Below are 24,234 nucleotides of genomic sequence, written 5' to 3' on the forward strand. Positions count from 1 at the left end.
CTTCATGTAAATAATACTTTACTTCTACTTACATCACATCCTTTCCTGATATCCTCACACAGAAAATAAGAAAGCCATTTGGTTTACTTTTAAACTGGTCATGACATAAGTTGAAAGATTCAACAACTTTGCGAAGACAGGGTTGATAAGTGTTTCTAACAACATGCGTAATATTTAAGCGCTGTAGTTACATTTTCAGTGTTATAGTTGTACATTTATTCTCTGTGCTGCATAATTGCCTGCTAGTTTTTAATCGTACGTACATTAAACATGATTTTTGTTCTTTTTTTACAAACTACAAGATGAGTTAAAATTATTTTTGTGGTAATCTACATCATGCTGCAGATGCTGTCAATAGAGCTTCTGTTTTAACCTAGAATATTCCCTTAAGATACTGTATGCATTGATGGCTAAGTTGAGGCAGGCATACACAACTATCAAAAAAGCAAAGTAAAGAAAAGCTAAAGAAAAGTTAATAGAGCCACAGAACATGGTGGCACTTATGATTGGATGGAATCTGGGAAGTGATCTCACTGGTAAGTGAGGCACATCTCTGTGGTCAAGACTGTGGAGCCTGTGAGAGTAAATTTAACCTCACTAGTTCAAAAATGTACATAGCTGCCATTCACAGGGTCACTAGACACACAGCACATGGTTGAGATCCGCAGTGTGGGTAGCACCATGCTGAGAGAGGATTCATACACTTCTTAACATATAGTGAGATGGTATGGGTGGATTAGGTATGATAAAGGTTTGGTAAATTATGAAAGTCCACGAGCAAATAATTAAAAATTCTGTCTATTTTTTTTTGCATTTCTTTCTTCTGCTCTAGCGTACTCTTGGGACTTGGCAATCCAACACTGAAGATTTTTGTTAGATTTTATATGACAAATTGCTTATGTTTCTCATTTGTAAGTCACTTTGGATCAAAACGTCTGCTAAATTACTAAATTTAAATGTAAATCTAACTTACATCATCCAGCAGTTTGCCCTCCACACGCAGCTCCCAGCACGCAATGCTGCCTTCAGAGTCCTCTACATCAGGCTTGGCAGGGTTGAAAGTGTTAGAAATGTAGAGACGCAGTTTCCGCTTTTGCTAAAAATAGAAAAAGAAGACCAATGAACAAAATTTGAGAACCAAGGCCTCTGTGTACCTGAGTTTTTATTTTCATCCTATTCTCAAGATGATATTAGCATGTTCATACTTTTAAAGGGATAGTTCACCCAAAAATGAAAATTCTCTCATCATTTACTCACCCTCATGCCATCCCAGATGTGTATGACTTTCTTTCTTCTGCTGAACACAAACAAAGATTTTTAGAAGAATATCTCAGCACTGTAGGTCCATAAAATTCAAGTGAATGGTGACCAGATCTTTGTAGCACCAAAAAGCATATAAAGGCCACATAAATGTTATCCATACCACTCCAGAGGTTAAATCCATGTCTTCTAAAGCAATATGATAGGTGTGGGTGAGAAACAGATAAATACTTAAGTCCCTTTTTACTGTAAATCTCCACTTTCACTTTCACATTTTCATTATCTTTGGAGCTTCAAAGTTCTGGCCTCCATTCACTTGCACTGTATGGATCTACAGAGCTGAAATATTCTTCCAAAAATCTTTGTGTTCTGCAGAAGAAAGAAAATCATACACATCTGGGATGGCATGAGGCCGAGTAAATGATGAGAACATTATCATTTTTTGGGAGAACTATCCCTTTAAGGTGTGACAACAGATGCATCATGTTAGGTAAAAGTGCTCTGTTGCTGAAGCTAGGCACTCTGAATAACAATATACAGCACATTTTCTGCTCATTTTAGTTGTTTGGTGTCTTATCCTATGTTTAATTCAAGCAGTATTGTCAATGTAAAATATTTCTCACAAAGTTCCACCAGGCAATTTTGGAAAGAACCTTTTTCCTAAAGGCCTTTTAAATGGTCTGTCATACACTAAAGGATCATTTAAGATAATTTTTTAATTGATTAAAAACACAGCATGAAAGAATATTTTTCAATAATTTTTCAATATAATTTTTTTTAAATATCACGATGAGGAATACCTTCATGGGCCTCTTAAGTGCCTCTTGGATGTCCACGCGTTTGCGCATTATGGTCTGGTCTAATTTGCGCTCGAATGCCAACAGGTCCATATATGCCTGGGATTCTGGAACGAGCTCACGAATCTGATGAAGAAATTCAATGAAACAACTTTTTTAGACAATGTAAAAAAAAAATTAAACAAAAAAGGAGGAAAATTTAATTTGTTAAGGCATTCGAAACAATCTTAGTTATTTGACTCTCTTGGCTCTGCTGAGGATTCCGTTGATGATAGACCAAATTTGTTTTTAATTTTTATAATGACTAATGTGTCTGGCGTCTCTACTGCAGCTGTATCTATATGGGCTGATAGCACTTATCAAACAGAACCACCTCATAGGGACACAATGACTATAAAAAGAACAGTGTGAATAGAATTATCCATTAAGAACATATTTAAACCCTACTTCAGTAAATTACAAATAATGGATTGAAACCAACATCACCATGAACCTTTCGCTATCATAAGGTTTAGTACTAGTTATTTATATATATATATATATATATATATATATATATATTGCAATATGTGAAATATAAGACTAAGATAAACCTGTGAATCTGAGATATTCTCCAGATAATGTATTTTTTGAAAATGCCCTGCTTTTAGTTGTAGAGTCTATCTGTATTGTCTAAGTACAGTAACAATGAGCCTTCCAGAACATTTCTGCCCATTGTATCCCATGCTTGGTTGTGAATTCCACCTCTCTAAAAGGCTGAGAGAGAACATACACACACACACCCTTGCATCTTTATTCATTGCACATTTGCACACATTAACATTAAACCAGCCAAAACAATAAAAACAATGAAAAGGCTCTGATCTTGTACTCACCCTTTGTGGAAGGATTTTATCAGCCATCTTCCTCCTCTTGGCACTGCAGAAAGAGGGAGAAAGGGGAAACAGAGTGAAAAAGGCAGAAAAAAATCCAACATGTTACTATGGAGACTGACAGCACCCAGGACATCTGCTAAAATTCTGGGGCTGGTCCAGAATGCGGGAAAGCTGGTTGTGTGTGTGTGTGTGTGTGTGTGTGTGTGTGTGTGTGTGTGTGTGTGTGTGTGTGTTGCCAGCCCAGATGGTGTTGGCAACCATTTACACAGAGAACATTACTAATATGCTGCTCTAACTTCAAAAGTTCAAGCTTAGCATGCAGCACAGATTCACAGGACCTGAACATGGAGTGCAGTCAGGTGTGTCAATATGGTTGTATTGTGTGTATGTTTGTGCATCGTTGCAAACACTGCTAGTTCAGAGAGCTGTACATTGTATTACCTGTAAAAACAAATAATCATACAGGCCCTATTGACTACATTGAAGTATACTGTGTGAAGAGTAATGCACACTATAACATTTTGACAGTTGTGTGGAACAGCTTGTGTTCCTTTCCCCCAACTAGGAATAAGTTAGTACATTCAAAAGCTGAATAACGGAGCATCTTAAAAATACAACAGCACATACAAACACAGTAAGAATATCAGGGAAACGTAGAACAGGGTATTTTATATCCGTATATGTCTGTGATATTCCAAAAGAAATCCTTTTGAACTACCGAAGAACTACTACAGCTAAAATTAATGGTTTCTTATAGTAAGTGTTGATCTTAGTACAACGCATTTTATACGAGCACATATAGGTTTTCCTTGACCACTAGCTCAGTATATTTATCCTATTACCTAAATATGAAGATAAAGATTCAAGTGTAAGACAATCTCTCACATATGAAATCTCCCATCATGCCATGCAACAGGACATGCATGCACATCCATGCTAAATTTTAAAATTACAACCCCAATTCCCAAAAAGTTGGGACAGTATGCAAAATGACAATAAAAACAAAGAGGAGTGATTTGTAAATTATATTCACCCTTTGCTATATTGAAAGCACTACAACATGTTTTACCTTGTGAATTTCATTGTTTTTTGCACAGTAATTTCAAATCAGATGATTGCAACACACTCTAAAAAAGTTGGGATAGTCGAGTGTTTACCACTGTGAAACATCACCATTTCTTCTAATAACACTTATTAAGCATTTAGGCACTGAAGACACAAGTTGTTTAAGTTTAAAATGTGGAATTTTTCCCCCATTCATCCATTATGCAGGTCTTCAGCTGCACAATTGTATGGGGTCTTTGTTGCCGTATTGTGCGCTTCATAATGCACCACACATTCTCAACTGGAGATGGTCAGGACTGCAGGCAGGCCAATCTAGCACCCGCACTCTCTGCTTATTTGGCCAGTATGTGGTTTGAAGTTGTCCTGCTGAAAATTCCGGGACGTCCCTGGAAAAGACGGTGCTGGATGTTGCTCCAGAATTTGTACATATCTGTCTGCATTAATGGTGCCCTCACAGATGTGAGAGTTACCCATGCCATGGGCACTGACACACCCCTGGCCCATACAGACACTGGCTTTTGGACCTGACGCTGATAACAGCTTGGATGGTCCTTTTCCTCTTTGGCCCGGAGAACACGACGGCTGTGTTATTCAAAAGATATTTGAAATGTGGACTCATCGGACCAAAAAACACAGTCGGCAGCACTTCTGGGCAGTGTTGATGTAGGGCTTCTGCTTTGCATAGTAAAGGCCGGCGAATGGTGTTGACTAACGTAAAGGTTTATAAAGTAATCCCAAGCCCATGTTCATGATATCTATTACAGATGAATGATTTTTTTTTTTTTTAAGACAGTGATGTCTGAGGGATCAGAGATCACGTGCATTCAGAAGTGGTTTTCGTCTTGCCCTTTACGCACTAAGATTTGACCAGATTCCTTGAATCTTTTAACTATATTGTGCACTGTAGAAGGTGAAATGCCCAAAATCCTTCCAATTTGTCTTTGGGGAACATTGTTCTCAAAGAGTTGGATTATTTGCTGAAGCATCTGTTGGCAAATTGACAAGTCTCGAATGATCCTTGCTCTTGCTTTTGGAGGCTCCTTACTTACTGACACGACTCCCTCACCTGTTTAACATCTCCAGTTTCACATTGCCTTGTTATTTTAACTCGTCAAATTGTTATTAGTCTTAAATTGCCCCTGTCTCAACTTTTCTGGAGCATGTTGCAATCATCTGATTTGAAATTACTGTACATAAAATAAATAAATTAAAAAAAATAAACAAAAGATGAAATTATTTTATTATTTTAGGTATTTTTAATTCCACAGTCAAATTGATTGGTTGTCTAAGTGTGCATTTCTTATTTGTAATTTGTCAAAGCTGTTTTAAATATGTACTGTATGTTTTGTACTTTCTATTTTAACCCTGACGAAGGCCTATGTGCAGAAATGAGTTGGTTTCTTTTACTACATTTAAATTCAAATAAAGTGTTGCTGGATACCTCTACTTCACTCCTGTTGATATAATCCATGCACCTTGTGAGTGGGTAAAGTTACGCCAGATCTACTCTTGCATCAGACTCAAATATTGCATTAGGTCTAACAGACTGACATCAGCCCATCTATAACTGAAATAAAACTGCTGTACAAACAAGCTTGTGGTAAATCAGAGGGTAAAGGGGACAAAAATACTTGTTAGAGATAAACGCCATTAGTCTTTGGAAACAAGATGTACTCAGGGGAATGTGCTGGGGTAAGGGGGTCAAGGCCTGGGACAAGGGTGGGATCAAAACGTGTGAAATCCATCATGCAGCAGAATAAACTCCTACTTTGATCCAAGTGTGGGATCTGATTGGGCCTCTCTCATATCCATCTGCCTCCCTGGCATCTCATTGGGTCCAGGAAATCCCACAGGCTTCCTATGAGTTGATGGCATTTGGAAGGGTCCTTTATTAGAGGGTACTGAGTTTGCAGTTGTTCTGCAGTTGAATGCCACTTTGGTGAATAAAAGTACCAATTTCTTTCCATAAGAGCAAAATCTGTACATTATTCCAAACTTTTGGCTGTCAGTGTATATATATAATAATTCCAATAATTAAAATGCATTACATTATTGTGACACACTAGTAAAGCATTGATAAGACAAAACAAAAAGTGGCTTTAGAAGACAATATATTGTTTAGTTCCACATTATTGAACATAAGCCTATCATTGGCCAACAGAGGTATATTTATTAACAGGGCTTTTCCAAGGAGCTTTTGGAGCATCTTACTTTGGTTGCTTCATGTCATAAACACAGTTTTTTTTTCATGTCGCTGTGTCATCTTAAATGTAGTTTGAAACTTAGAAAAGCAATTTTTGAGATCCCTGCATTCGGAATTGTGCTCTGTCCAGCTGTTTTTGAAAGCAAGAACACGTCCATCCTCATCTTGTGCTGTTGCTAGCGTCAAGCAAGCCCGAGTGTGGTTTCTTGTCTGTACAGCTGTGCGTTGCCTAAACTGATAGAGTTTCGCTTACTGCCCCCTGCTGAAAACAGGTGGTACTTCAAGCTTGAGTTGCTCCGATGGTAGGAATGTTCCTTATTAAGGTCTGGGGACATGATTAATTGCGTAGATATTTAACGCGTTATTTTTTATTTATTACACTGGTTTCTGGAATACTCGATTCTGATCAATGGCGCCATCAAGCGGTCTGAGTAAAAACCGCACATCCGGGGATTAAGATGTATCAGACCGGGAGTCATCTTTCCTACTTCTTGGCTTTGCAACGGGGTCCTAATCACCGGGGTTTATTTTGGGATAACACCCAAATGATTATATCCCTTACATTCCTAACAAACTGAACTAATGCAATAAATCGACAGCCCTTATATTAATGAAACAACAGTGAATAGTGCCTTTCCCTTAGAATACAGTACTGTCAGATAAATTGCCAGTAGACTAAAAACTCCAAAGATCAGCTTGGTTCTACAACAGTCATAATACAAAGGTATCTCTAGAGAGATTCAGTTCATTCAGTTACAAACAAGTGACATTAAAAACAGAGGAATTCTACAAAAACTAAACTGTAGAGAAGATTAAACATAAGTAAAAGAGAATGAGGGTGGTAAGAGCTACAATTGTGATATACTGTAAATAAGAGGTTATGGTTAGGTGCAGGTTTAGGGATAGCGCCTGTAACGCACAAAGCGTTCCACCAATGGGAAGCTACAGTGCAGTGGCACCAAAAAAGTATTTGAGAATTTAAACCACATGTAAAAATGTATGAATTTCATTGCAAAGATAGCAACATATCAAAACAAGTGGCATGCAAACAAATGATGCTTGACATTTCCTTAGAACTAACTTCACTTTTCTAAGCCACTTTTGAAATTACTTTTAAAAAACTGGAGAGAATGAAGTCAGTTCCCCTAAAGTTTAAGTTTGATATGTGTCAAATTTTTGTCAGTACATATTGTTTTTTTTTAATTTTTTTATGATTAACATTTTTTATTAATTCAACCATTAAATATCAATAGCAGAACACACAGAATCAATATATAACCCCCACTATCCCCCCCAAATCCCCCACCCGACCCCAAACAACACCCCAGTGGTCACACAACCATAGACACACAATAAAAATAAATAAATAAATTAATAAATAAATAAATAGAAATTGTTTTATTTTATTTATTTATTTATTTTTGTTGTGTGTCTATGGTTGTGTGACCACTGGGGTGTTGTTGGGGGTCGGGTGGGGGATTTGGGGGGATAGTGGGGGTTATATATTGATTCTGTATATGTGTGTTCTGCTATTGATATTTAATGGTTGAATTAATAAAAAATGTTAATCATAAAAAAATTAAAAAAAAACAATATGTACTGACAAGAATTACATCAGCTGAGAATCACATACTTTGTAAAATAAACCCCAGCCAATAGGAAGAATGAACACAAAGAATGTGTAGATTCATTCACACAACTGTCTCAAAAGTGTGATCTTCCACAAAACAAATTCCAGCTAATATAAAACCATTCAGATATGTTCAGTGAGCCGGCTGTTATGAGTTCAACGGATGACGTAATCATTCCAATGTCCCGTAAAAAAACTCAACAAAACAAACTACAGCCAGCAGGAGGAATAAGCACGAAGAACGAACAGATTAATCCACAGCTGTTCCAAAGGAGTGTTATTCAACAGAACAAGCTCCAGCTGCTAGGCGGAGCCAACACAAAAAGAAACAAAACCGGCATCCCAGTTCCCCGGATGGTCGAGTCAATTCACTCGGAGGCCGCATAAAAGTTTATACCATGACTTACATAATCCACCAACTTTATAAAAGACATCTTTTGTGTGAGCCTGTAGATATTTTGCGGTCATCCGTAGTGTCCACTCTCAAACTGGCCGGGAACTTCAATGCAAAAGTAATCTTCCGTCAATGCAAAAGTTTCTTTAAGGAAAAGTTTTATTCACAAAATAAGCTCCAGCCGCACGGCGGAGCCAACACAAAAACCCCAAAATGTCGCCCAGCTTCCTCAAGAGTACGTACAGCGAGTCGACCCACTCACATGAGAAACATTCAACGGTTTACTCAGCCAGTGATTCTATAAAAGACATTGCCTGATTGGGACATGTAAATACTTTGCGACCGACCTTTGTTTCTATTCTCAGTTTGGCCGGAAACATCAGAGCAAACGAGACCTTCTGCCGATGTAAGAGTTTCTTATATTCCTTGAACCGATCGCGTTTCTCTCAGAAGAGAACAACCGTGACTTCTGTGACTTCGCAAAGTCCGGGAAAAAGAAAATGGTTCTTCCAAGAAAGCTTTCCTTTGCTCCTTGCCTGGCGCAACACAAGATCTTTATCAGATGATCTCAGAAATCTGGCCAGAATCGGTCCTGGCCTGTCTCCCTCAGCAAATCTGTGAGCTGGGACTCTGTGAGCTCACTCGATTTCCAGCTTGTGGCCTGTTATGTTGAGCAGACTCGGGAAAAACTCTAGGAATCTAGGAATTTCACCATATCTCTGCCCTCCTCATGCTCAGGAATTCCAACAATTTGAACATTATTCCTGCGATCTTCAAGCTTTTCAAGGAGATGTTCCAAATCAACTTTGGTCGCGGGCGGATTAGCAGTTAATTCCCTCTCTGAAGATTCCAGAAAATCGATTCATCTCTCAACATCAGTCACTCTTTTAACTAGCTCAGAGAATTTTATTTCCATCGCCGTAATCGATCGACGTATTACAGCGAGATCCTCCAAGTCAGCAAGAATCTTCATAAACATCACCGACATGTTGGACAACAGACACTGGATTCCTTCTCCCGCCGTGCCATCCAAAACGAGTCCCCGGTCTGTAGGCCTGTCGGGGCTTTCATCCTGAACACGTAAGTGTCTTTTAATGTCTCCAGAGCCCGAGGATTTTGACTTCTTTGCCATGTTTTGCGTCAAAGAGCAAATGTGTAACTGGGTGTATTAAAATTCACCAGATTATAACATGAGAATAATAAAAAATTTAGTAAAGTGCGCAGAGCTCGTCGCTCACACGTCTGCCCCTTGCATGGGGTGACCTCTATTGTCAGTACATATTGTTTGATCATTTAACATTTTTTATTTTTTGCTTGCAAAGTGTGCTTGTGCCATTGTTCTTTAAAATAAATGCCACTTGGTTTGATTTGTTATCTAATGCAATGACATTCAAAACTCTTTAAGTGTAAGTGTCCAAATACTTTTTGGGGCCATTGCAAATCACATCAATCTTCTGCTAACAACAGCCAACAAAAGGTACCATTGCGTCATAAGAAAAAACATCTTAACAAGGATGCAAAACAAGGCTAATAGATTTGTATCTGATAGAGAGAAGACTACTTAAAGGAAAAGTTCACCCAAAAATTATAATTCTCTCATCATTTACTCAACCTTGTTCCATCTTAACCTCGCATGACTTCTGCGTAACACAAACCAAGATATTTTTATAGATGTACGATGTGTTTATATCCATACAATGCAACAAAAATTTATAACAAAAATGTAAATCTACATCAATACAGCCATAACCATTTCATTGCTAACAGCTGTTTGCCATTTTTTGAAAAGCTGAAGTTCTGTACTATAAATTATAGAAATCTAATAAATTGCCTGCATAGCAGGTGTATGCGTGTTTTCATAGTAACAGCCCTCATGCTGTTTTTATGGTAACTTCAAACACGTGTGTATACTAGTATGGAACAGCTTCCAAACTCGATGCAATGAAACACCTTCAAGACTGTAAATGACTTTTCAAACTAACCCTGGGATAACATATTTTTTAAATCCATGGTTAATCAACATTTTATTCTTTCTTTTAAAAAGGAGCGTGGAAGCAAGGGCATGGCCGAGCGCAGCACTATGGAGAGTGAAGCGGGGGAGATGAGTGGAAAATGATTGCCACCTATGTTTAACACCTGTCTTGTGTTTCAGTGAGGAGTGATTGGGGCTTTTAAGGAGAGGAGACAGCGGCAGCTAAGAGAGAGCCCAGCTGAGAAGCTGTTTGTGTGTGTTGGCTGATGCCGTGTGCTTACCTGAGTTATTTGAGTTTGAATTGAAGCTGCACCGTTGCGCTGTTAAGCGAACAAGTTTTTGTTTTGTTTAATAAAAAGTGACATTCCTGAGTGGAATCGCCATCTCCCGCTTCCTCATTCCTTTGAACCTATTATACTGGTGCCGAAACCCAGGATTGAGGAAGATACGTCATCATGGAGTCCTCACCATTGGCGGAATTCATCAAGACCCTCACTGGCATCCATCAGACTCAACACCAGGCCCTCCTGGAGCTTAGAGAGGAACAGGAACAACGTTTCTAGGCGCTCCTGCAAGCCCAGGCAGAGGACCGGTGGGTGTTTCAGAGTTGGCTGCCACGGGGCACTCCAGCAACGTCATCAGCCACGGGACCCTCACCGTAAATCACACTGGCCAAGATGGATCCCCAGGGCTGGCCCCAGATGCAATGGGTGGTCCGCCTGCTGCCGCTTTTGTCAGGGGAGGCACAGCTCATGGATCAATTGCCAGTAGCTAACCTGCTGGAGTACCCAGACCTGAAGCGGGCCATCCTACAGCGGGTTGGTCGGAACCCCGAACAACATTGGCAGCGCTATCGGGCGCTGACCTATGAGGAATTTGGCCACCCATTCGCATTATCTCAGCAGCTCCGGGATGCCTGCCGGAGGTGGTTGCTAGCGGAGGACCATGACGCAGAGGGACTTGTCAACTTGGTGGTGCTGGAACAGTTCATCAATTGGATGCCCAAAAGGACCGCGGATTGGGTCCGGTGCCACCACCCGACATTGCTGGAGGATGCAGTCCACCTGGCTAAGGACCACTTGACGGCGCATCCGGGAGACGGCCAAGCTTTCTCTCTCTCTCTCTCTCTCCTCCAGCTGAGCAGGGACATACAAGATACCTGATACCTCAAGGGGGTACATATCAAGCCTTGGTGGATTCAGGTTGTAATCAATCCTCGATTCACCAATGCTTGGTTCAACAGGAGGCTTTGGGTACATCATGAAGGTGAAGGTGTATGCATGGGGACGTTCATGAATATCCCTTAGTGCCTGTGTCTATTCAATTTCAGGGGCAAAAATATAGAATAGAGGTGGTGGTTAGTCCTTGTCTCACCCATCCGCTGATTTTGGGTACAAATTGGCCCGCATTTCAGTCATTATTGGGGGGTTTACGTGCAGATGGGTCCTGCACCAAAGTGTATCGTGTGTGGTGTGTGATTCGCTGGCTGGGAGGCGGAACCTGGGCTATCTGTGTCAGTTCCGTGTCAGGATGATGCAAGGGAGGGGAAAGCCCCAGCTTCCCCAGCACTTAGAGGTTTCCCTGATGGGGATTTCCCTCTGGAGCAGATGCGAGACGAGACCCTGAGGCATGCCTCCGGCCAGACAATGCACTTGCATATTTGTACTTTTCTATTTTTAAATGATCGGTTGTATCGAGTGACGCAGGACGCTCAGGGAAAAGAAGATACAACCCAGTTGTTGATACCGAAGAGCCATCGGGAAATGTTATTCCAGACGGCTTATCGTAATCCGATGGCGGGGCACTTAGGGTGAGAAAAAACACTAAACTGTCTAATGGTCCGTATCTATTGGCTGGGCATTCAGAAAGATGTTCACAGGTGGTATGCGGCATGCCGTGAATGTTAGCTGGTGAAGCCACTGGCCACCCAAAGAGCGCCTTTGCGCCCGCTTCCTTTGATCGAGGTCCCCTTCTAAAGAATTGGTATGGACCTAGTCGGGCCATTAGAGCGGACGGCACGCAGCCATCACTTTGTGTTTGTTCTGGTGGACGACGCAATGCGATATCCAGAAGCAGTGCCTCTATGCAACATTTCAGCACATAGTGTTATGGAGGCACTCTTCAGAATAATCTCCTGAGTGGGGATTCCAAAAGAAATCCTCACTGTCCAAGCCACTACTTTAATGTTACGTACACTACACAAACTGTACGAATTATTATTTATTAAATCGATTCGGACAATCATGTATCACCCGCAAATGGACGGCTTGGTCAAACGGTTTAATCAAACCTTGAAGAATATGATTTGTAAGTTTGTGCACGAAAATGCTCAGAGTTGGGATAAATGGCTTGAACCCCTGTTATTCGCAGTTCCACAAGCCTCCATGGGATTCTTCCTGTTTGAATTATTGTATGGGCATAAGCCTCACGGTGTCTTAGATGTCATGAGGGAAATTCAATACATTCTTGACCTGAGAGCAAAACTCCACACACTGGGGCAGCTATCACAGGAGAATTTGCTACAGGCTCAAGAACGGCAATCCTGGCTGTATAACAGGGGGGCTTGGCTACGGGAATTTACACAGGGAGATAAAGTCCTTGTATTACTACTAGGGGTGTAACGGTACATGTATTCATCCCGAACCATCACGGTACTGACGTCATGGTTCGGTGCATGCACTCAGACAAAGAATACATCTGAGTTAGTCACAGGCAATCCAGTCCAATCCAGAAGGGGGCGCGCGCGGTAATGCAATGCTGTTTGCTAACCGCCACAACAGGAAAAAGAGCAGAAGAAGAAGAGACCATCTATGCACCAACCCAAATCAAGAATGGCTTCTCCTAATGCACAAGTTTTATTTTTTTATTTTGTACTTTTAAAACACAAGATATGCTTTTCAGTTTTGTAGCTGATTGTGACCAAATACCTTTTATTTTTTATCAACCCTACAAAAAAATATGGCCTATGCAAGAGTGCATTCTGTTTACTGCTTAGTGCTTAATACACTAAAGGAGGCTGTACTGTACCAACTACCTCAGGGGGGACTAAATGTCACTAGGCGGAACAAACTGTAATTTGCACTACTGTCTGTTCAAAATAAATGAAAAGAAACCTAGCATTTGGGATTTGTTGCTTTTTCCTGTTGTACCGAACTCGTAACGAACCGTGACCCAAAAACCAAGGTACGTACCGAACCGTGACTTCTGTGTACCGTTACACCCCTAATTACTACCCATGTCAAGCTCTAAATTACTCGCAAAGTGGCAAGGGCCCTTTGAGGTCACACGGCGAGTCAGGAAGTTGATTATGAGGTAATGCGTATGGATAGAGGCGGAGCCCGTCAGATTTACCACTTTAACCTCTTAAAACTATGGATAGGGGTGGTCCCCGTGATTTTGGTGACGGTGGTCCCAGGGAGGGAGGAGCTCAGTCTGGAGGTGAGTTTAAAAATCAACAATTGAGTCACCCTGGTTCCCTGTGGAGACCACCTCTCACCGTCCCAAATCGCAGAGGTTGCCAGGTTGCAAGGAGAATTCTCCGATGAGTTCTCGCCTCTTCCTGGGCATACGAGTCTCATATAGCACCATATCCAAACATTCCCAGGGGTAGTGGTACGCAGTTGTCCCTACCGTTTACCCGAACACAACAAAAAGGTAGTGTGGGAGGAATTGAGGGCGAACTGCTCGATCGGTTGGGTGCGGCTCGTTTTTATTCAACACTGGATTTAACAAAGGGATATTGGCAGATTCCCTGGACTCCCATGTTACGAGAAAAAAAATGGACTTTTCCACTCTGTTTGGCTTAAACAAATTCGTTCCGATTCCGTTCGGTTTGTTTGGGGCCCCAGCGACGTTTCAGCGGCTCATGGACAAGGTCCTTCGCCCACACGCTGCATATGCCACTGCCTATCTGGATGTTATCATCATCTATAGCAATGATTGGCAGCGGCACATCCAGCATCTGAGGGCTGTCCTGAAGTTGCTGAGGCAGGCGGGGCTCACGGCTAATCCAAAGAAGTGTGCAATTGGGAGGGTGGAAGTACGGTATCTGGGCTTCCACTTAAGTCATGGACAGGTGCGCCTCCAAATTGATAAGACTGCAGCCATTGCAACTTGTCTGAGGCCCAAGTCCAAAAAGGGGGTGAGACAGTTCCTGGGGTTGACTGGCTATTATTGGAGGTTTGTGCCTAATTATTCGGATGTCACCTGCCCGCTGACTGATCTCACTAAAAAGGGAGCACCAGACCAGTCCAGTGTATGGAGCTGTGCCAACAGGCTTTCTTACAAGTAAAAGCCGCACTCTGAGGTGGTCCACTGTTACCTTCCGCTGACTTCTCTCTCCCTTTTGTCTTACAGACGGATCAATCGGACAGGGGGTTGGGGGCTGTGTTGTCCCAGGAGTCGGTGGCAGACCAGATGATGCCCCGGCCTGAGTCGGGCGGTGTGGGTATGTGGAAGTGAGAGCATGCCGAGCGCCGTGCTGTGGAGAGTGAAGCGGGGGAGATGAGTGGAAAATGATTGCCACCTGTCTTGTGTTTCAGTGAGGAGTGATTGGGGCTTTTAAGGAGAGGAGACAGTGGCAGTTGAGAGAGAGAGCCCAGCTGAGAAGCTGTTTGTGTGTGTTGGCCGATTCCATGTGCTTATCTGAGCTATTTGAGTTTGAACTGAAGCTGCAACATTGCACTTTTAAGCAAACAAGTTATTGTTATTGACATTCCTGAGTGGAATCGCCACCTCCCGCTTCCTCCTTCCTTTGAACCTATTACAAGGAGTTGGCATCGTTTTAATTCTGGGATATGAAGCCCTGCTCCAGAGCACGGTTGGGAGGATAACAAAACAATGTTAACCCAGGGTTAAATTTTCCTTTGTCAATAATTTCAAGTTCTCCAGTTTTTGGTATGACAAAATCCTCTATACTATCATGAGGGCTCCTAGGTTTCCAGGTTGGGGTTATTAGGGGGTCATATTATACTCACTTCCTGTTTCGATTCTGTACAGCCTGCTGCTGCTGTTGTTGTTGTTGGATCTGCTGCTGTGAAGGAGCAGGTCGTTTGCGGCTGGTCTCCATGGCCTGATTGGTAAGTCCAGGCCGGACAGCGGGGCTTCCTCCATATGGTGGTCCAGGAGGTCCCATTGGTGCACCCTGGTGAGGCATTCTTGCTCCTGATGGCATGCCAGGTCGCTGAAAGAATAATAATAATAATAATTTAAAAAAACAGGCATAAGAAAAGAATAAAATCTTCATTTATTGCTACAACAAAGGGCCAGTGGAATTGGTTTCTGCAACTTTAATACAATGATGCCATATAAACACATTCCAATGCCAGCTCCCCTGGAACAACCTGCGATTAAGTGACTTAAGTGGCTCAACGGTGGGCACAATGGTAATGGTTCATGAATCACAGAGATCAAACCAGCAACCTTGCACCCCATTAACCACTAAACCACCACAAATTTACATAGACATTTACATTTTCTGCTCTAAGAACTGTAAACTAGATTATACAGTATAATGCAGTGAACAATTATAAGTAGATACAGAATATTAACTAATAATGAATATGTGCACATATGTGAAATCCTGTGAATTTAATGCAAGTTCTTGTTTTTATGAAAAGTTTGGTCAAGGTAAAGATCTAGAATAATACCACTTACAAGTTAGACCTAACCAACTAATAAAGCAGCTGTTACTTTCCTTAACAGAACCAGCAACTGCACACACACAAGCACAAATTGCTCAACACTTGTGACACCACAGGCAACAGTCCACACATAAAACATATCAGGACAAGGAACAAATGACTCTGATACAGTAAACCTACAATCTTGTCACCCTCACATCTGTGTCAAATTCTCTCCTGAGAACAGGTGGTGTGTGTTTGACTCGTAAACTTGTTATTTAAATCTTTTTTTTAAGTGTTAGTGAATGTTAACCTTTTCCCAAATGTAATTTAGATAATTAAATTAGAATGAACCATGATTTTCATTATGGAAAAATAACATAAAAAACATAAAGAAGCAACCACTGAAGGGAACCGATTAAAAAGCAATATATATATATATATGTATATATATATGTATATATATATATATATATATATATATATATATATATATATATATATATATATATTAAATATTTATTAAGGAACATATAAAAAGTGAACAAGCTAATAGATTAATAAATCAGGATTGTAACAACTATGGAATTTGGTATATCAAATGTAGTTCTTCAATACAAGTAGTGATATACGAAAGTGATATTCACGTGGAATTTAGCTGCACTGAAATGTGACATGAAAACAAAAAACACTTCAGGCTCTTCAGGTGAGCTGCTAATGTAATCAGAAAATATTTTGAATAATGATATGAAGTAAAAATAAAATTATAGCTGCAGGGTAAGATAAGGAGAATCTTATTATCTGTAGGAAGAAATGCTGTTTAGGGTTTAGAGGGAAAACTGTAATTTGGTTAATATGCCTATGCTATTATTACAGATTGCACTATAATCCTTTAATAAACAATGTCCTTAATGACCTTTTTTGTTTTGTCTTGGTAGGAAAGTTGCATCCTTAAATAGTCACAACATAATGCTGTATAGCTTGCAAGCTACTGGGTAAAAATGTGCCTGCAAAGACAAGAAAAATTAAAATGTTATTGAGAGTGACAGTCCTGATGGCTGTAAAGGCAATAAAATTGATGGATGAAAGTTTCAAAGGAGTAATGGAAATGGAGGAGGCAACAACTTCTCTAAAAGAAGAAAGCAATGATAATACACAGCACCAGAGAGGGATGTAAGAAAGGATATTCTTTAGTGATGCCACTCAGAGAAGCCATAGTCAGGGTTAGGATCATGGTGCTGGCAGTAAAATTGAACAGGCAATTTGAGAGCATGTCAAAGGTATGGCTTGAAGTGACAAAGCAAACACACAAAGAGTGGTCAAAAGGGCAGGTAAGAGAAACTCAAATGAGCCAAAAATAGAAAAATGTACTTGAGCAATTGTACACTCTGAGTGCAAAGCCAATCTTTGGTAAATATTTTCTTAATAAAGTCAGAATTAGAGGACAATAGGCTCATTAAGAATAATTCGAGTCATATAAAAAAAACAAAGGTGTGTTCAGAGAACAGATTAAAGAGTCAGATACTGCAGCAATAATGACAGAACATTCAATTTGAGGGTTTTGAGGTAATGTAACACCACATTAGTCAGCTTTTATAAAATTAAAGAAATATTCGTTAAGCTCAATCATTTGTGGCATTATGTTTATTACCACAAAATGTAATTTTGACTCGTCCTTCTTTTTCTTAAAAAAGAAAAAAAAGAAAAAAAAAATCGAGGTTACAGTGAGGAACTTACAATAGAAGAAAATGGGGCCAATTTTTGGAGGGTTTAAAGGCAGAAATATGAAGCTTACAGTTGAAGTCAGAAATTTATATACACTTAGGTTGAAGTCATTAACACTCATTTTTTAACCATTCCACAGATTTAATATTAGCAAACTATAGATTTGGCAAGTAATTTAGGACATCTACTTTGTGCATGACACAAGTAATTTTTCCAACAATTGTTTACAGACAGATTGTTTCACTTTTAATTGACTATATCACAATTCCAGTGGGTCAGAAGTTTACATTCACTAAATTAACTGTGCCTTTAAGCAGCTCAGAAAATTCCAGAAAATAATTTCAAGCCTTTAGACAATTAGCCAATTAGCTTCTGATAGGAGGTGTACTGAATTGGAGGTGTACCTGTGGATGTATTTTAAGGCCTACCTTCAAACTCAGTGCCTCTTTGCTTTACATTATGGAAAATGAAAAGAACCAAGACCTCAGAAAAAAAATTGTGGACCTCCACAAGTCTGGTTCATCCTTGGGAGCAATTTCCAAATGCCTGAAGGTATCATGTTCATCTGTACAAACAATAGATCACAAGTATAAACACCATGGAACCACACAGCCATCATACCACTCGGGAAGGAGATGCATTGTGTTTCCTAGAGATGAACGTGTTTTGGTGTGACAAGTCCAAATCAATCCTAAAACAACAGCAAAGGACCTTCTGAAGATGCTGGAGGAAACAGGAAGACAAGTACGTATCTATATCCACAGTTAAACGAGTCCTATATCGACATAACCTGAAAGGCTGCTCAGCAAGGAAGAAACCACTGCTCCAAAACCACCATAAAAAGACTACAGTTTGCAAGTGCACATGGGGACAAAGATCTTACTTTCTGGAGAAATGTCCTCTGGTCTGATGAAACAAAAATTGAACTGTTTGGCCATAATGACCATTGTTATGTTTGGAGGAAAAAGGGTGAGGCTTGCAAGCTGAAGAACACCATCCCGACCGTGAAGCATGGGGGTGGCAGCATCATGTTGTGGGGGTGCTTTGCTGCAGGAGGGACTGGTGCACTTCACAAAATAAATGGCATCATGAGGAAAGAAAATTATGTGGATATATTGAAGCAACATCTCAAGACATCAGCCAGGAAGTTAAAGCTCGGTCACAAATGGGTCTTTCAAATAGGCAATGTCTCCAAGCATACCTCCAAAGTTGTGGCAAAATGGCTTAAGGACAACAAAGTCAAGGTATTGGAGTGGCCATCACAAAGCCCTGACCTCATTCTGATAGAAAATTTGTGGGCAGAACTGAAAAAGCGTGTGCGAGCAAGGAGGCCTACAAACCTGACTCGGTTACACCAGTTCTGTCTGGAAGAATGGGCCAAATTCCAGCAACTTACTGTGAGAAGCTTGTGGATGGCTACCCAAAACATTTTGACCCAAGTTAAACAATTTAAAGGCAATGCTGCCAAATACTAACAAAGTGTATGTAAACTTCTTACCCACTGGGAATGTGATGAAAGAAATAAAAGCTGAAATAAATAATTCTCTCTACTATTATTCTGACATTTCACATTCTTAAAATAAAGTAGTGATCCTAACTGACCTAAGACAGGGAATGTTTTCTATGATTAAATGTCACGAATTGTGAAAAACTGAGTTTAAATGTATTTGGCTAAGGTGTATGTAAACTTCTGATTTCAACTGTATACATTTTATATAAGCATTTAAATTAATTCCATTCACTTCCATTGTAAATGCAAAGTAACCCAGTTTTGCTTTATTTAAAGAAAAGGAGATAGGTTTTCCTGTTCGGGAGCTGTTTCCTGTTCCGGTTGCTGCTGGCATGTTGGCATGCTGCATGAGTCTGTTTGTATGTAGCTTGCTAGCCTACTTAGCATTGCTTATTCCTCTACGTTCATCTTTTTATCTTTTGCCCTTTTACCACGTGCTTCTCTTCCCCCCACCCCCGCATTTCTACTGTTTCAACATATTACTGCACGCACCGTTTTCTTTCCTTTCTTCTGCTTGTCTACATCCCGCATTTTGACTGCATGCATTCGTTTTGTCCTCTGTGTTTTACACAGATTATTGCATCAATCTCAAACATCTGCTGATCAGGAACCAACACAACAACAGCAAACAATTGCGTGAAGGATTCACATCAATCTCAAACCCTCGCCACTCAAGAACAACCATAACAACAACAGCAAACAAGTGCGGTAAGTCATGGCATCCGCTCATGTTATTGCTTCCTGCATTGCATGCCACTATAGCCAGTTTACTATAACTTCATCCGTCAGCAGTGAGGGCTTTACAAGAGATAAATGTAAGGAATTAGTCAGGCTGACAGAGAAGTTTAATGAGTTAGAGGCACGCATCCGAACGCTAGTGGAGGTCAGTGAGAAAGAGAAGCCAGTAGATACCGTTTCGGATGCGGGTAGTACAGCGAGCAACACACACACTTTGGTTCCGGCTGTAGAGCCCCTGCAGCAGGGCGTTTGGGTGACGTCTCAGCGGCATACATGCTCAGCAAAGCAACATCACTCTCCTGTTTCTGTTAGGGTTTCCAATCGATTCTCCCCATTCTCATGTTGAAAGCGCCATTGTTATAGGAGATTCTATTGTAAGGAACATGGAAATTGAGACTCCAGGCACTATTGTTAAATACATTTCAGGGGCTCAGGTGTCTGACATCAGATCAAATTTACAAGTGCTGGCTAAAGCTAAAGGTAGATTTTCTAAAATTGTTATTCATGTCGGCACTAACGATGTCCGGCTTCACCAGTCGGAGATCACTAGAGATAAATGTTAAAGAGGTGTGTGAACTTGTAAAAACAATGTCAGACACTGTAATATACTATGGCCCCTCCCTGCTTGTCGTGGTGACGAGGTTTATAGTAAATTAGTGTCACTGAATGGCTGGATGTCTGAGTAGTGTCCGGAGAATAGCATAGGATTTATAGACAATTGAAGAATTTTTGGGGTAGACCTGACCTGCTAAAGAGAGACAGACTCCATTCCTCCAGGGAAGGTGCTGCTCTCCTCTCTAATAATTTGTCTCATAGTCTTAATAGTGATAGTATTTGACTAACTGGGGCCCAGGTCAGGAAGCAGACAAACTGGTTAATCCGAACGTCTGCTAGCTGCTTTGAGACATCACACAGGTCACATAAACTACAACACATAGATACTGTGTTTGTTATCCAAACTACCAAACACAAACCCCTCACTAAATCATTTAGAAAAAAACTGATTGAGGTAAAACTTGAAAATAACAAAAAATTGTAAGATAAACCTCATATAAAGATAGGGCTACTAAACATTAGATCTCTTTCAATCAAAGCGCTAATTGTAAATGAAATTATTACAGATCATAGTTTGGATGCACTCTGTTTGACTGAAACCTGTCTTAAACCAGAGGAATATATTAGTTTAAATGAATCTATTTCCCCAGCTTATTGTAATAAACATGAGCCTCGTCTGAAGGTCGAGGAGGAGGTGTTGCTGCAATCTACAGTGAAGTTTTTGGTGTTAATCAGAGGACAGGATATAAGTTTAAGTCTTTTGAACTAATAATGCTTCATGTGACACCGTCAGATAAAAATAAAAAAATAAAACAATCGCTGTCATCTTTTGCCCTTGCTACAGTATGTAGATCACCTGGACCTTACTCAGATTTCCTTGGTGAATTTGCAAATTTTATATCAGACCTAGTAGTTAATGTGGATAGAGCTTTAACTGTTGGTGACTTCAGCATTCACATAGATAATGAAAATGACACACTGGGATTAGCATTTATCGATATTCTCCACTCTCTTGGAGTCAGACAAAATGTGACAGGGTCAACTCATCGCCATAATTATATGCTGGATTTAATTCTGTCATATGGAGTTGATGCTGCAGAGCGATGATATCTCAGATCATTACCTCGTCTCTTGTATGCTGCGATCAGCTAATGTCACTCAATCTACACCACGCTATTTTTCAGGTAGAACTATTCTTTTGACCACTAAAGATAGCTGCAGTAATAATCTTCCAGAATTATCTCAAACTCAGTAAGCCAAAAAGTCTAGAAGAACTTGAAGTAATAAAAGAAAATATAAATACAGTCTTCTCTAGCACTCTTGATGATGTTGCCACCCTACAATTAAAGAAAATTAAAGAAAAAAAAAACCCTGCACCATGGTACAATGATCACACTCACACTCTCAAGAGAGCAGCTCAGAATATGGAGCACAAGTGCAAAAATACAAAATTAGAGGTATTTCGCGGTGCATGGAAGGATAGTGTTTGTAGCTATAGACAGGCACTAAAAGCTGCCAGGTCAGCATATTTTTGCAAACTCACAGAAAATAACCACAACAATCCTGGTGTTTATTCAGTACTGTGGCTAAATTGGTTAGAAATAAAGACTTGACCGAACCAGATATTCCGTCGCAGCACAATAGTAATGATTTCATTCATTTCTTAACTGATCAAATTGGAATCATCAGAAAAAAATTGGAACTATGCAATCAACTGTCACAGCACCTCAGAAAACAGTGTCTCATAATTTTCATCACGAGCAACTTCAATCCTTCGCTGTCATAGGTCATGAAGAGCTAACAAAACTTATCGAAACACCAAAAGCCATAACATGCATGTTAGATCAAATTCCAACTAAGCTCTTAAAAGAGATAGTCCCTGTAATCTCAGAACCTCTTAATATTATTAACTCCTCGCTATCCTTAGGACATATCCCAAGAAATGGCAGTTATCAAACCGCTTAAGAAGCCACAGCTTGATCCTGGAGAATTGGCTAATTATAGACCGATTTTAAATCTCCCATTTATGTTGAAAATACTAGAAAAGGTAGTGTCCTCCCAAATATGTTCATTTCTACTGAGAAATAGTATACTGTCTATGAACAATTTCAGTCAGGATTTAGGCCCCATCACAGTACAGAGACTGCACTTATCAGAGTAGCAAATGACTTGCTCTTATCATCTGATTGTGGCAGCATTTCTCTTCTAGTGCTTTTAGATCTTAGTGCTGCCTTCGACACCATAGATCACAACAATCTCTTGAATAGGCTTGAGAATTATGCTGGCATATGTGGACTTGCATTAGCATGGTTTAGGTCCTATTCAGCAGACCGTTACCACTTTGTCTGTAAACAAGGAATTGTCAAATCAAACAAGTCAAGTATGGAGTGCCACAGGCATCAGTTTTAGGGCCTCTGCTTTTCTCCTTATATATGCTTCCCCTGGACGATACTCAACGAAATTTCACAATTCTCCAAATTAGCAGAGTGTATCAATGAAATCAAAGATTGGATGGCCAGAAATTTCCTTCTACTTAATTCTAACAAAACTAATTATTGGACCAAAAACCTCTAAAAATAAGCTGCTAAAATATAAATTGACTCACGATGGATGTACTGTTACATCGTGTTCTACAGCAAAGAACTGGCGTGTTATATTTGATACCAATCTGTACTTTGAAAATCAAATTTCCAATGTTTGTAGAACAGCATACTTCCACCTCAGAAATATTGCTAAGTTACGACACATGCTCTCTGTTGCTGATGCCGAAAATCTAATTAATGCGTTCATGACCTCAAGACTAGATTATTGTAAAGCATTACTGGGAGGATATTCAACAAGTTCAATAAATAAACTTCAACTGGTTTAAAATGCAGCAGCCAGAGTGCTGACTAGAACCAAGAAATATGATCATATTAGCCCCATTTTATCATTGTTACATTGGCTACCTGTTAAATTACATGTTAATTTTAAAATTTTGTTAACTATGTACTTTGAATGGTCTAGCTCCATTAACTCACAATTAGGCTGCTTTAGTTAGGTCTGCCGGAACCAGAAACATTTATCATGATCTATAACTCTGCAAAAAATGTAATGGCATCTACGCTTATATTATTCTATTTGTTTCCCTGTTTCAACCTCGGGATTCATATCTCGAGGTTATCAGAGCTGGCCGGATCCAGCTCCATTCCTGCTTGGTGTCAGACACCACTGATACGTGTCTCTGAGTGATGACGACTAAATGCAGTCAGTGCCAGCCAGACATCACTTCAGTATATTACGATGGACTTCAGGGGGTGAACTGATGCCAACTCCAACCATAAGACAAGGGATACTTCATATGCCACTGCATGTACCTTGGACTTAGGATAGACCTCCCCAAAATGACCTGCCGGTTGAACTGCGATGCACCTCACTGATCTCTCCCTGAATCACCTTGGTCTAATGATGGACTATACTCTTAAAATGGAATACATAGATTATCAATTAATTGCCAACAAAAGCCTTTATTCATTAATCTTACAGTTCATACAAAATCTTTGTTTAAACACTGGCCCTTAACACTTACTTAGTTAACTAATTTTAAACCATGACTTGAACTGCACACAAATAACTAACATTGGTATTATATTCATGCTGTTTAGCCAGAGGGGAACTAGCCCCCACAGTGAGTCTGGCTTTGTCCAGACGGTGAGTCTCCATTAACCAACATCTTATGGAGTTTTGTGCTCCATGACACAGTCGCCTTCCGCTTGTTCACTGAGGTTCTAAGTACAATTATTATTTAATTATTTATTTGTATACACAATTTACAATCTTATTTAATCAAACTACACAATAATGACTCTAAGACTTTATAGATATTAGAGTTTAATTTTCTGTTAAATGC

General features: G+C 40.0%; 1 protein-coding gene across 1 annotated transcript in view; it reads right to left on the reverse strand.

Annotated features, from left to right (window-relative positions):
• The window catches only part of LOC127451833 (SWI/SNF-related matrix-associated actin-dependent regulator of chromatin subfamily D member 3), a 43,603-nt gene that overhangs the window by 12,656 nt on the left and 6,713 nt on the right, over positions 1 to 24,234 (reverse strand). Inside the window, exons 2-5 of the mRNA XM_051716807.1 lie at positions 15,173 to 15,378; positions 2,933 to 2,975; positions 2,061 to 2,183; positions 974 to 1,096 (exon numbers count right to left, since the gene is read on the reverse strand). Coding sequence (XP_051572767.1) covers positions 974 to 1,096; positions 2,061 to 2,183; positions 2,933 to 2,975; positions 15,173 to 15,378 — 495 coding nt within the window. The remainder of the gene's footprint in view (positions 1 to 973; positions 1,097 to 2,060; positions 2,184 to 2,932; positions 2,976 to 15,172; positions 15,379 to 24,234) is intronic.

The sequence above is a fragment of the Myxocyprinus asiaticus genome, chromosome 2, assembly GCF_019703515.2.
Source record: "Myxocyprinus asiaticus isolate MX2 ecotype Aquarium Trade chromosome 2, UBuf_Myxa_2, whole genome shotgun sequence".
Classification (NCBI taxonomy): Eukaryota; Metazoa; Chordata; class Actinopteri; order Cypriniformes; family Catostomidae; genus Myxocyprinus; species Myxocyprinus asiaticus.